The sequence below is a fragment of the Lipophrys pholis genome, assembly GCF_963383615.2.
Source record: "Lipophrys pholis genome assembly, chromosome: 9".
Lineage (NCBI taxonomy): Eukaryota > Metazoa > Chordata > Actinopteri > Blenniiformes > Blenniidae > Lipophrys > Lipophrys pholis.
Window position 1 is genome coordinate 10639264 of NC_137639.1, and position 13401 is coordinate 10652664.

The 13401-nt window shown below is 41.8% G+C and overlaps 1 protein-coding gene across 1 annotated transcript; it reads left to right on the top strand.

Moving 5' to 3' along the window:
• Positions 1–1961: 1961 nt before the first annotated feature.
• Positions 1962–13088, top strand: fzd6 (frizzled class receptor 6). Its single transcript, XM_080471260.1, has 8 exons — positions 1962–2108; positions 3495–3918; positions 9017–9213; positions 9298–9877; positions 9962–10381; positions 11173–11321; positions 11421–11762; positions 11864–13088. Exons 2-8 carry the CDS (start codon positions 3733–3735, stop codon positions 12030–12032), a joined length of 2043 nt encoding a protein of 680 aa, XP_080327386.1. The 5' UTR covers positions 1962–2108; positions 3495–3732; the 3' UTR covers positions 12033–13088.
• The last annotated feature ends 313 nt before the right edge of the window (positions 13089–13401 follow it).

Sequence of the window (13401 nt, forward strand, 5' to 3'; positions counted from 1 at the left end):
AAATCAGGCTGCACATTTTCTGAACCCATATTTCAATAGAGCACAGAAAACATATCAGATGGTCAAAGTAAGTGGATGTCACATTTTTGGTAAACAGCAGTTCATTGTGAAATTAAAGACAGCCAAATACATTGAAGAAAAGTTATGAGGGTGCCACAATTACCCATCTTATAAAAACAACAGTCTCTGTTGACATGAGAGGACCACATGCTGAACTTAGAATAATATTGTACCATTCCTATCTAATGTATAGCATTCAACCATTTTAACAGTCCAGGGTCTAATGTCATATACTGGTATCATATATTGGTGAAAAATGCCAATTGCAATCAGACACATTGGCTCCTTGGCTCTTCTTGTCTGCAGCTATGTTGTTGTGATGGATCCAGTGGGATTAAACATGGTCTTACTGAAATATTTAAGACAGCCCATGAAAGGAAAATTTTTGTAGCGAAGCAGATAGTATTATAAAACCTCTATTTAGGTTTTTTTCAGCACTGATAGTGCTATTCCACGTGTGTAAACTAACAACTAATGCTGCACCATTTACTTAGAGATTAAGGCTTTTTAAACTGTGTGCTCATAACGACCCACATGGTTCTTCTTCTCATTGCTCCATTATAAAAAGATAAATTCACATTTTAAATCACCTGATCTAAAGTGTATTTCATTATACTGCACACTGTTTAGATCGATAGAGCATTGGTCCAGTTAATTCTTTTTGGTGCAGCTTTTCATGCAGCTTTTCATTTGCCATAGACTTGTTTGAATAGCATTACTTGCATTACTTTAGGATTATTTATCGTCACATTTCTTTAAATCGTTTGACAGATAATATTAATGTAGATGAGTTGTAATCTTCTAAAGTATTTGTAATTCTACATTACAGATGTTCTTTTCCTGAAATTGTTCCACAATTCAGTGTTTGCATATTCGCAAACTTGGTTCAGGCAGTCATCTTCCAATGTCAAATTTCATACCACCATCTCATCCTGTTGAAGTGTCCTTGAACAAAACATTGAACCTTTTAATGGAGGTTGAACACATTACGTGTGTGTGTGAATTTGTGAAAGTAACAGTGTGAACCTCTTAGGGAATACTGAAGGGGTGAAAGAACTCCGCATAAGACTCTACCTCTCTAAAAAGCTTTTTTTGTTCTTTGCAGTGTTTCCAGTTAATCTAATAATTTAAAACACATTTTATGCTACATACTTATTTTCTATCAGTAACCATGTGTTGCTGACTCCAATCTTTTTTTTCCTTTTAAGAAATGGTCATATATCTGACATATAACACCTGCTACTTTACTTATTTCTATTGTGACTGAAATATGGGCTTGTGACAATAAGAAAAAATATCCGAATCCCTTTTTATGTATTGTTGTACACATTGCCTCGACCTCTTTGTTAGGTCTGTTTCTATGAAAGTATAATTTATTCAATAACGTTTTGCAGATCTTTCAATGATTTTCTTTTAGTATGTTTTTTTACTTTTATTACATGTTTCCCCTTGTCCGTACATCACCATGGTGAAATTGTCTTGTTAACCCCTTCAGGGCACAGGAACACCTCTTCCCTCACAGATCACCACCTGTAGACAAAGTTAATTCATTTGTAAATGTAAAATTATGATAAGTTCAATGCAAAAGTTTGTTTTTGCAAGGTAAAGAATGGAAATGTTTTATTATTGACAAATAAGATCTATTTGTTGTAACCCTTTTCTGTCGTGCTGCGTTCAAGGCTCCACGTCAATTCATTCATTGATTCTTGTTATGGCATATATACATTAAAGTGAAAACATATTTTGACCTCATTACTTGCTTGATTTCCGAACCTAGCAGTGGTTTTTGATGCCATGTCCATGTGTACCTTTTTACACTTTGATTCAGGTGTTTTGTGGAAGTTTTTACAGTTTACTCCAGTCGATCAAAATGAAAAAGTCCCACTCTTCCAGCTGCACCTGAAGGCAGCTTTGTTTCGATAAAGAAAAGACGGAGCTTCGGGGAGAAGCTGCAACTTCAGCAGGAAACACGCACCGAACCACCAACAGGGCTCCCCAGACCTGTATCCATGCACTTACCTGCTCTGCTGCCACCAGATAAGTTGAGGGTGAGTGTTTATGCTTTGAGTTTTTCCCCCTCGGGGTTTGTTTCTACTCTGTTAGTTGTTTCGGGCCCCCGCTCCGTGGCAGCGGCCGAGGCAGGGATGTTGACTGAACTCTCTTCCCGGAGTTTGTGTCCAATTTATGGGAAACCACTTTCCTGTCCCTCGGTGCACCGGTTCATACTCAAATACACTTATTTTAGGGTTTACGCGAGGTATTAAACCGTAATAGAAACTTTAAGACGTGAACATGTCGGCCTATTAAACCCAACAAAGCGCGTTTTGTATCAAATATCCCAACTTTTGTTGTCTAATTAGCGCTAATATGCTAATCAAATGCTAATAACAGCAGCTGTTTACACTTTTTGTTTAGGCTGTGTTTACACTTTTTGTTTTGGTCGTGCAGCCTGGGGATCTTCTGTATGAGCTCTGTAAATAAACAGTAGTGTGGTTGTGTTGGGTAACCACCCGTAAAACCCGCATCAGGAAGATAAACACCACATCATCACCATATCGTCTATAAATGTTAAATACACAACAGAATCCACGTGCATGGATCAGTAACATTAAACAATGAACTTTTCAAACTTTAACTCGTTTCAGAAACATGCCTCATGTTCATTAATGCATTTTTGTGTATGTTTGTATGTGATATAAAAGAACAGATTTCTTTATTTGACCAAAAGTGCTATAGAAAGTAGCCATTCAAACCATAGAAAAAATACAAAATACTGATGGTTAAAGTGTTTTCAGGGCATTTAATATGTAAAAAAAAAATACATATACATATTTCTATAAAAAAAGTGTAAATCTCTCTGGAAACTATTTGAACCCAACATAAATGGAGAGGTTAACTGAGCTGTTGTTTTGTAGTTTTTTCTCCCTTATTTATTTACTATAAAAGACACTTTGTTACAGTAATACAGAGGCTGAAAGATGAGAACATTTTTGAATTGCTTGGTTTACTTAAAATGTTCACACAGCATCTTAACATTTGTATTACAGGATCGTAAGGCCATTATATCCTACTTCCTGTAAGTCTGAACCATACTGTTAGTTTTCTGGAGAGGAAAAACACCAGTAGAGAAGAATTACTTTCTGCCTGAGGTTCGTGGTTTTCACTTGCTCCAAATGTATGTAGGTGGAGCTATGACGTTCTTAATAAGAAGTTTAATGCGCATCAACAAGCTGAGACTCATTCTATTGAATCAGCCTGGCTCTTTGACATTCCCCACGTTCTGTAAACGTGTGTTCACTCTGCACACAGATGTTGGACTCTTACTTGAATTTGACTCATGGGTCTAGTCTAAACAGTGACTCGTGGTGCTTTCCAAAATATCTTCCTTTATCTGAAAGAAGAAACCTGGTTGACTTTGATTTTATTCCTTTCAGGGGATTTGGGATTTCCATCAGTCACCCAGAAGTACACAGTGACCAATGAGAAAGTTTTATCAGCTCCAAATCTCACCGTCTCGGCTGAGATGCTCCCGAGAGAAGTGATACGTGGATGACGGTGTGAGCCAGAGGAACTCGAATCTTGGGCCAAAATCTCATCACACGGATCCAGTTAAAGAAACCCAATCTGGTTAAAACACAGAAACGTACACCCTGCCTCTGTCACGCCCTCACGATGCTGATGCCTGGACCCCTGTGGATGTGCCTGTTCCTGACGTGGGTGGGATGCTGCAGTGCCCACAGCCTGTTCACCTGCGAGCCCATCAAGGTGCACCGGTGCCTGGGGATGCCCTACAACATGACCTTCTTCCCCAATATGATGGAGCACTACGACCAGGATATCGCATCCAGTAACATGGAGGTGAGCGCTCATGAGATCACACACACAGAGAAAGTTTGTCATTTGGGATTTTATTTATGTTTTTATTTAAAAGATCCTTTTGAATTTGTACAAAATCACATCCAGCATTTGAAACAGTTTGTTAAACATTTCCTAATCAAGGAAAAATCATGGTGCTTAAATGCTAAAAAGTTAGATTTTTGGAAAGCATTTTAAATCCATGAGGATAAATCTGTACAGGGTGCTGCAAAGGTGCGTAGTTGTTACCACACTCACCTTTAAAACCTTTTTTTCTGCCATAGAAAATAATATAAACTGAATCATGTCCTTAAAAAGATACTGACCTAACATCAGTTGGGGTTTTCATGAAGCAATGTTAAATTAGCCAGCGAGAGATAAACTTTGCTTCTTCTGCTTATAAATAATAAATGAATCTTGTAGACATATTTAAAGATAATGAATATCTTCTCAAAATAATACCATTATTCGTGCTATCATTAGTGTTGTTCATGGCTCCAGTCTGTAAATGGCTGTGCCTCTATGCTTGTACTTGATTGCCTGTATTGATTGGACCATAATCACCACTTTGTAATGGATGTCAACAAGCACAGCTCATCTACAAATCACGGGCAATTGTTTTGTAGCATTTAGTGAATAAATTATTAACCCCGTGTTGTTGTAAACAATTGATTTTGTGCTTTTCACATAATTCATCATCTGCCATAGTCAAAGATTTTAAAAGTCTTCCTATTGGAAAACCACAGTAAAAAGCCTTTAACTAGAAAAGGTAAATTAAGAAAGAAGAACATTGTTATTTATGGTAAAAGATATAGGGACAAATCAGGAGTGAGCAATGATGTTGGTGCAGTAATATCATTGTTTGGCAGTAAAACAATTGATGGGTGTCCTGTGTGTCAACTCAGAGTGATGTACCAGCATCAAAATGACAGGAAACAAGGTTCATGTTTTCACAATAATTCAATTTGATATCGTTTAGTCTGTGTAAGCCCAACATAAGTCACCTCGGGGCATTTTACCTCAGGAGGTCAAGACCTCGTAATGTTATTAAGTCAAACCCAACAATTTCTCCTTGAACAAGCACTCACAAGATAGCGAGGAAGAAAAAGTCTCTTCGAACAGGAAGAAACTCCAACAGAACCAGACATGGTAGGCCATCTGCCTAGACCTGTTCAGATATTTAGCGTATCCCTATAAAGATTGTTGTTTAGATGTAACTATGATGTGCGATTTTTAATAGACTTCTGCCAGCCCAACCCTGCAAGTGAGAAGCGCATAGCAATCATGAGACTTACAGAATAAAAGAGTCCAAAAACATCACATTTCAGTAGGGGTGAAACGCGCCACAGCCCCTGCACAAAATGATAATATATATCTAAAAAAGAATCATTGCTATCTTTTTAAAGCCAGCTTGTTTCTATGACAAATACACGCCAGGTATGTAACATTAACAAGAGATTCTGCACTGGAAATGGTTTCATTGTTGGCAGATAGATTTCCACTCCTAACAAAAGTATACGTACAGGATCTAAACTGTATAATCAACATTACAGGGTCATGAAAGCAGAGAACTGCTCATATACATTTTCCTTCTAACCCCCACTCACTGACAAACACCATGAACACACAGTAATAGTATCAACAAGTTCAATCATGATACCCAGGAAAAGATGACTGCAGGGAGCAGTCAGCCTCCGGGTCCCATTGTGGGCTATTTTTCCGATTGTGAACTCTTTGAAAATCAACTATTGTCTCAGTCTTAACTCAGAGACTCACATATAACAAGAGTTCGAGATGAACATCGAACTGAACGTGACATGAGCAGATCTTTCCAGCTCCTTTGATTCATGTCTGAATGTTTCTCAGCTCAAATATACACAATTAGTCTTAGTGGGTTGTTAAAGGGCTTCTCCAGATCCTTTTTATTGATATCAGGTATACAAGAGCAAAGAAAAAAATAGTTCTCAGTTTATAATCGTAACTTCAGTAATCGTCCGACTTCAGTGGCTGTATTTCTTGCACCTGTCTAACTTTGACTGGGTGAAGCTTTGTAGGATTTTATTGATCTGTAATCTTTGCAGGTTATCTTAACACAGTGTGTTTTGTTTCTCAATCATTGATTGATTCTGCGAGCCTGTTTTCAGTCCCAAATCAGTTACTAAAATGAGGCATGAAAAACAGAGATCTGATATCTTTATTCACTTTAATAGCTATGTATTAGTTTCTTTTTGCAGGATGAGTTTTAGCATACTTGGACTGTGTATCAGCCAACGTCAGTATCAAGTATCAAGGAATGAGATACACTTAATGGAACTTGATCATCTTAATAAAGATAGCGAGAGCACAGAGTTTGAAGTTTAATAATGCACCCTTAATACCGTAGTAATAACTGAACTGTAAGGGTCTTTGTCCGCAAGGCTATTAATGCACCGATGTAAAATAAAAAAGTCACTGTAACTAATCACCATTATTGTGTAATATACAGTCTCCATCCTGTGAGCAGGAAACCCCCAAAAAATACACAGATGTTAAATATCTGTGAAGTATGGAAAAAACCTGGAACCTGACTATCTGTGTCCAATAAAAAGTTAAATTTTATAGCCGCTTAACCATAAGCTAATTATTTTTCAGTTTAATTAAATTCCTGTTTTCAAGATTTTCTGTCGTGACTGAAATACGCTAACTGTGTTTACATCCTTTGAAACTATTGTGACTTTCTACTGTCGCCTCTCAGCTTTCCGAGAGGAATCTTGTTGGACTGTACACACAATGGGTCCTCACAAATGTTTAATGTGCTTGTTGATAAGTGTCTCATGTCAACGTTTGGAGGCTAAACAGGACTACGACATGCTCCAGTCACTAATCTGCCGCTGATGTTGACAGCCTGTCTCTGAGCAACTGAGGCTATCCGGTGACACTCAAGTGCTGCGATGGGAAGCAAAAACATTGTGGATATCGTTTTCAAAAACAGGCTTTGTCAAACAGTCTTATCTTTGTGGGTTTTTTAAATGTGTTTCATTGCATTAATAGCTAACTTTTTAGGGCATTCGGATCTTAGGTTGATTGTTACACTTTCTGCTCTGGCTCAATATCAGTTTTTAATTAAAACGCTACTTTGAAGACTTTGAAAGTTCAGTGTATATTGATGAATGCTCCCCATAGAGATTGGCCTTCGGACCAGGTGTCGTCTTGTGTCTGTCCTCAGCACTGAACTGTGTGTCCCTGGTCGTTACCTCCTGTGTCGTGGCATTCCTCAGGGCCTGGGCTTGGGTTACACACATTTGGTGTCAGTGTGTCGAGCTTGAACAGTGATCTGTTGCAGGAGTCTTTTGTGCTTCATCTGCCAAAAGTAGAGGCTTCTGATTTCACAGCGACGCTGGCCACAGGCGACTCCAGCGACTCTGTTGCGAGCGGCCTTTGATTTCTGGAGGAAGGGGAGGGACACACCCAGTCGCACACAAAGAACGACGTGCATACCACACGGAGTCTTCTCTGTCTCTGTTAATCACTCACTCATTTCCCCACTCTCTTTCATGCCCTCACCTCCTCTGTCCAGTCTCCCAGGTGACAGGTTCACTCTCTTTGGCCTGCATTGAGCATACCATGCATAGGTGTCTTTGAAAGCATGCAGTGATTCATCACAAAGCCCCGGCGCTGGAAATCAGTCCGACTCCTGCATTGTTGTAGGCTCAGGCCAGCATATCAGGAGGATTTTCCGGAGGAGGGTTAACCTTTTTCCACCCTCGGTCCTGGATTCCATGAGTGTTTGCCCGTTTTTGAAACCGTGTTATAATATAAAGGGAATGAAGAGGCTAGTTGATGAATTTTGGCAGTGTTTAAGGGTCTTAAAAGGCCAAGTAAAACTTGTAAAAATGAAAGCGTAGGTTTTTTTTTTGTAGTGCTAAAAGTTTTGACAATAACTGCTGCAGAGTGAATAAAGGTCAGATTGTTGGGCCACAGGGAGCTCGCAGTCCTGGACCTCCACAGGAGAGGAACAAGGGCGCTTACTGTCAGAGAGGGCAAAGCCCAGGCCCCTGAGGTATGGGCCTATTGCCAGACCGGCTTTCAGAAGAAAGAGGAAATGGTGAATAGTGGACTGTGCTGTCTTAATGTGTGTGTTTTGTGTACAAATATTAGCAGTTTAGACTGACAGCAGTTCGACTTGGGAGTTCGATGGTACTGTGGAGTCCTCAGTGGTAAGGTTTGAATACTGTGGGAAAAGTGGCGTTATTAGATGCTACAACGGCAAAACTGCACAGATACTAAAAATTAGATGGTGGACTCATGATCTGCGCTTATTTAATCAAATAATTTTCAGCTAACAAATCCACCTGTATTTGGTGCTCCATCCTTCCAGCCTTCTTGGCCTCGCTGTCGCTGTGTGTTTCCGAATGTCTTCACTCATTTCCTGCCACCTATATGTACTCCCTCCCTCCTCTCTCAGTCCTGCAGCTCCTGACCAGGGTGTTGAAACAGAAGAATATGGTTTTCAGCCAGTGAATGGGCAGCTTTGTGTGAGCGCTGCAGCTTAACAAAATAGAGTCAAGGCTTAGCGTAGAGCAGTAGATCTCAATCTGTTTTGACATGTAACACGTCATGGGCCTCTTCTTCTGCTTTGCTTGAGCTCATTTTTACAGAATTAAGAGATCAATTTATTCAGATGATAACAGAACAGCTGGATAGGTTAAATCAACAGGATTTTATTTGGATTTGTGTTTTGATGACTGCTTTGCTCCTATGTTAATCATCTCACATCATGTTTAGCTCCATTTGCTCGAAACAAATTATTTAGTATTAATTTTGTAGCGTCTTTAGATTAAGTCCTCCGCTTGAAGTCATTGAAATTGCATTAGTTAGTCACCTGCTGCAGATGTTTGTTTGGGGAACATCACAAAATGAAAATCTAAAAATAATCCCCTGATCTCATAGTTTTTGCAAGCTACTCCATTTTTATAAATTGAACTAGAATTGGGTGTGTCTAAGCTTATGTAACAAACCCATAACACTTTAAACAAGCTCTTAATTTGTGCAGAGTTTGCATAAAACAGTTTTACTACAATTAGAGCTATTTTAGAATAAACTGTCTCCACTTTGGTTCCAGCCATTCATGCCCTTGGCAAACTTGCGCTGCTCTCCTGACGTCCACGACTTCCTCTGCCAAGCCTTTGTCCCAGCATGCACCGAGGACAACAAGGTGATCCGTCCTTGCAGAGAACAGTGCGAGACCGTTTTCTCCGACTGCAAAGAGAACATCCACATCTTTGGTGTCACCTGGCCTCCAGAGCTGCAGTGTGACAAGTAAGAAAACCTCGACTGATCACACACCAGAACATCACACATTATTCTTTTATTGATGCCTCACCTTTTATGTCTTTCCTCCAGACTGGACCCATGTCATTCTCCTGATGGGTTGTTTCCCCCTGCAACCACTCCAATGATCTCCCCGTCCGCTAAAAGAGACCTTGGTTTCTGGTGCCCGCTGCAGCTGAAGACCACTCCAGGTCACGGCTCCTCCTTCCTCGGTGCCCAGGACTGCGCTCCACCTTGCTCCAACATGTACTTCAAGCCCCACGACATTGAATTTGCGAAGACTTTCATCGGCGTGTGCTCCATCATCTGCCTGGGCGCCACGCTGTTCACCTTCCTCACTTTCCTCATCGACGTCAAGCGCTTCCGTTACCCCGAGCGTCCCATCATCTTCTACGCCGTCTGCTACAGCTTCGTGTCGCTCATCTACTTCGTTGGTTTCCTGCTGGGGAACAACGCAGCCTGCACCAAAGCCAGCGCTCCTAGCGGCGTGGACACTGTCGTGATGGGCTCTCAGAGCAAAGGCTGCACGCTGCTCTTCATGCTCCTCTATTTCTTCTCCATCGCTGGGATCGTCTGGTGGGTCATACTCACCATCACCTGGTTCCTGGCCGCTGGACCCAAATGGAGCTGTGAGGCCATTGAAAAGAAGGCGGTAGGTTTCTTTATGATTTTACGAGCAGGAACGAAGATGCAGATAAGACTTGAAGAGTGATGATTGTCATGGTTGTGTCTTCAGGTGTGGTTCCACTCTGCAGCCTGGGGGATCCCCGGGTCTCTCACTGTCATGCTGCTGGCGCTGAACAAAGTTGAAGGGGACAACATCAGCGGCGTTTGCTTCGTAGGGCTCTACGACCTGGACGCCCTGCGCTACTTTGTCCTGGCTCCGCTATGCGTGGGCGTCATCGTCGGCCTCTTTCTGATCCTGGCAGGGATCGTTTCTCTCAACCACGTCCGGCAGGTGATCCAGCACGACGAGCGCAACCAGGAGAAGCTCAAGAAGTTCATGATCCGCATCGGTGTGTTCAGCTGCCTCTACCTGGTCCCACTTGTCACTCTGTTAGCGTGTTACACCTACGAACAGAGCCACCGCAGCACCTGGGAGAACACCTGGATCAACGATCGCTGTCAGGAGTACAGCATTCCCTGTTCCTATAAGGTACTGCCACTTTGTCTGTGTGCTGAATGTGCTAAGGACATGTGAACATACTGTTAATAACATAAATGTACTGATTTGTCTGGGAGGATTCATTCCAGGTTTGTGGCTTGTTATAGTTGAAAAATAACATGCTGCTAAAGAAAGAAAATGGAAAAATGAAAGCATTCTTTAAATATTTGACAAGCGAATCAAGGCTCAAGATCTTTTGAGAAATTTTTTAATGAATAGTGAGATGGCAAAAATATTTGCACACAAATACCCGTGTTCAACAAGAGACTTCTTTTATTTTATTGTAGATAATTAGATTTTACATAGCTGTTAAACAACTAGAGGTATTTTAAAGAGTGCTGCAGTACAAAAACTTGTCCATAAATTAATGTCTGTACCGGAGACCATTGTCAACCTTGTCTTAGATCTAATTTTCCACGTAAAGTTAACAATTTGGGATGTTGATATTAAGCTTGCCCAACATTTTCAAACAATTAGGTTAACTTCATGTTTAAGTAACTTCACTGAGAAAAGAAATCCACCAAAGTGCCATGGGAAGTCTGTTTTAACCGGGTTTGCATGCGCTTTCATCTCCTTCATGCACAGTTCAGCAGCCAAAAAGACAGTGAGGCCGGTGTCAAATTACAAGTAGGCCGTGCTGCATGTAGGTCAAATAAAATGACATTTCCCAGACATATATTGACATAAGGGGGTGAACTGTAAGTCATCTGAAATTCATTGTGACATTTAAAATAGGGAATTCCCACTCTCTAAATTCCCATCTAACTCTGTCTTTGTTTTAGACGACGGAGCACGACCGCCCGGACCTCACACTCTTTCTGGTCAAATACTTGATGACGCTGGTGGTCGGAATATCTGCTGTGTTCTGGGTCAGCAGCAAAAAGACCTGCTCCGAGTGGGCCTACTTCTTCAACAGGACTCGCAAGAGAGAGTAAGACCGCATCAGCTGCCGCTATTCCCCGCATGGATCCACAGTCCCTGGTTGAGTCGCCGAGCTCATGTCTTTCCTCTCTTGTCCTGTGACCCTCAGTCCCATCAGCGAGAGCCGGCGGGTGCTGCAGGAGTCCTGCGAGTTCTTCCTCAAACACAACGACCGCGTGCAGCACAAGAAGCAGCACTACAAGCCCAGCTCGCACAAGCTCAAGGTCATCTCCAAGTCCATGGGCACAAGCACTGGCGCCATGCCGACCAACGCCTCCACCGTCACCAACCAGGGCACCTCTGCAACGGGCAACCACGTGCACGAACACCTGGACCGAGGCACGTCCAGCCGGAGCTCCAGGAGGGAGGGGGGAGAGAGACGCAGCAAAGGCGGCAGCTCCAGTAAGATCAGCAGCCGCTCGGGGAGCATGCACCGAGTTGCAGATGGGAGGTAAGGTTTAGTAGACGAGATCCCATCTCGTCTACGCTTCTATTGCATCATGTTGCCACAGTGTCTGTAGCTGCCACTGATCTGTGACCTGTCTGGGTTAGGATGACTCCGAGGAGCGAGCTCTCCGACGCCAGGCAAATTCCCATCGGACCGCAGCTGCAGCATCCCGCTTTAAATCCATCGCACACCAGCAGCATAGAGGACCCAGGCCACCAGACGCTGCACAAGGTGCCGGAGGACAGCAAGGAGCCGAAGGACAGTAGCTGCTGAGACACCTGACCACCCTACAAAATCCACCAGTTCATCCATTCATCCGTCATGCATGGCGCTCTTACAGAGTCTGGCTCTTTCTGATATATGAACCTTTCTGTGGCGCCGTTGGCTACATTCTATAGAAAACGTAAGGTGCCTCCAGTATTTCACATGTGGTATGTTGGACCAGACTAAGTAGATTTTAGAGTTCGATAATCCACCCAGCTGTATCACCACCACCCACAGACACATTTATTTACAAAGCATGTGTCAGGTTGACTGAGGTGTAATGCCTGCTTACAAACAAAAGCTATATTTTTGTAAATATCCTGTTTTTACTGGCGAGATTAAGCTTCTCACTGGACGAGTCGTTACACTGGGAGTTTTGTCAAAACGGTTCACGATGTTGCCAAAAAAATTGAACCCCAGGAAGTCATCCTGTGGTGAACTGTTTCTGAAAGTCTTATTGTTCCTCCTGGAAACTCCTGCATCATGTGCCACTTCTCCCACTCCTCTGACAAAAAGGCACAACCTTAAACATGATACAGTTAAATCACAGAGAATGATAAATATGGGATTTTCTTGTTAAAAAATTTTTATATGATCTTTTTTTTACTTCTGTGAGTTATGCTGCACTGTCTTCAAAGATGTTTCCTGACAGTCCGGCTTTGTAGTGTCTTAAAGGAATGCACCTCCGTTTCAAAGGTCTTGGAGTGAAAAAGGAGGCCACAGATGTTTCACATGTGGGATGCTGGACTTCCACTCCTCCAAGCCACAACACAAATCAAACAGGTTTTGCACTACATGTCATTTAAAAGCACAAACCACTAATGCGTAATCATTCATGAATACACAAGAGGATTGGGATGGTTGTTCAGTGGTTATTTATAACATGTGGATCACAGACCTCATAACTCCACTTCATTTACTTCCAGAACATTTTGTGTGATCGATTTGAAAAAGTGTCTTGTTGCTCTGTCTCTTTTAGTGTGTGTTTATTGACTTTTTTTTGTACTCCAGAGCCACAGCACAGTTCCAACAGGATGAATTAAAAGGGAATCATTGACCGTTTGTAATTTTTGTATTCCAACTTTGTGGATGGAGTGTTTGACTCTGATGTACCTAGATCTAGTGTATTGTTCAAGAAACGCTCCATTACTGGGTTTCAAAGTGTCGGCTGGGTCTCCTCTAGAGGGCACGAGAGAGCTTTAGTGGGGGCACAGCTGCTGGAAACATCTGGGGGCAGGGGGGCTGCCTTTTCCAAGCAGAATCTCATATATATATATATATATATATATATATATATATATATATATAACTTTTTTAATAGAGATAAATGATTGAATCAGTTTTAATGCTAAACCATAACAGGTTTGCCCTTTTCCCT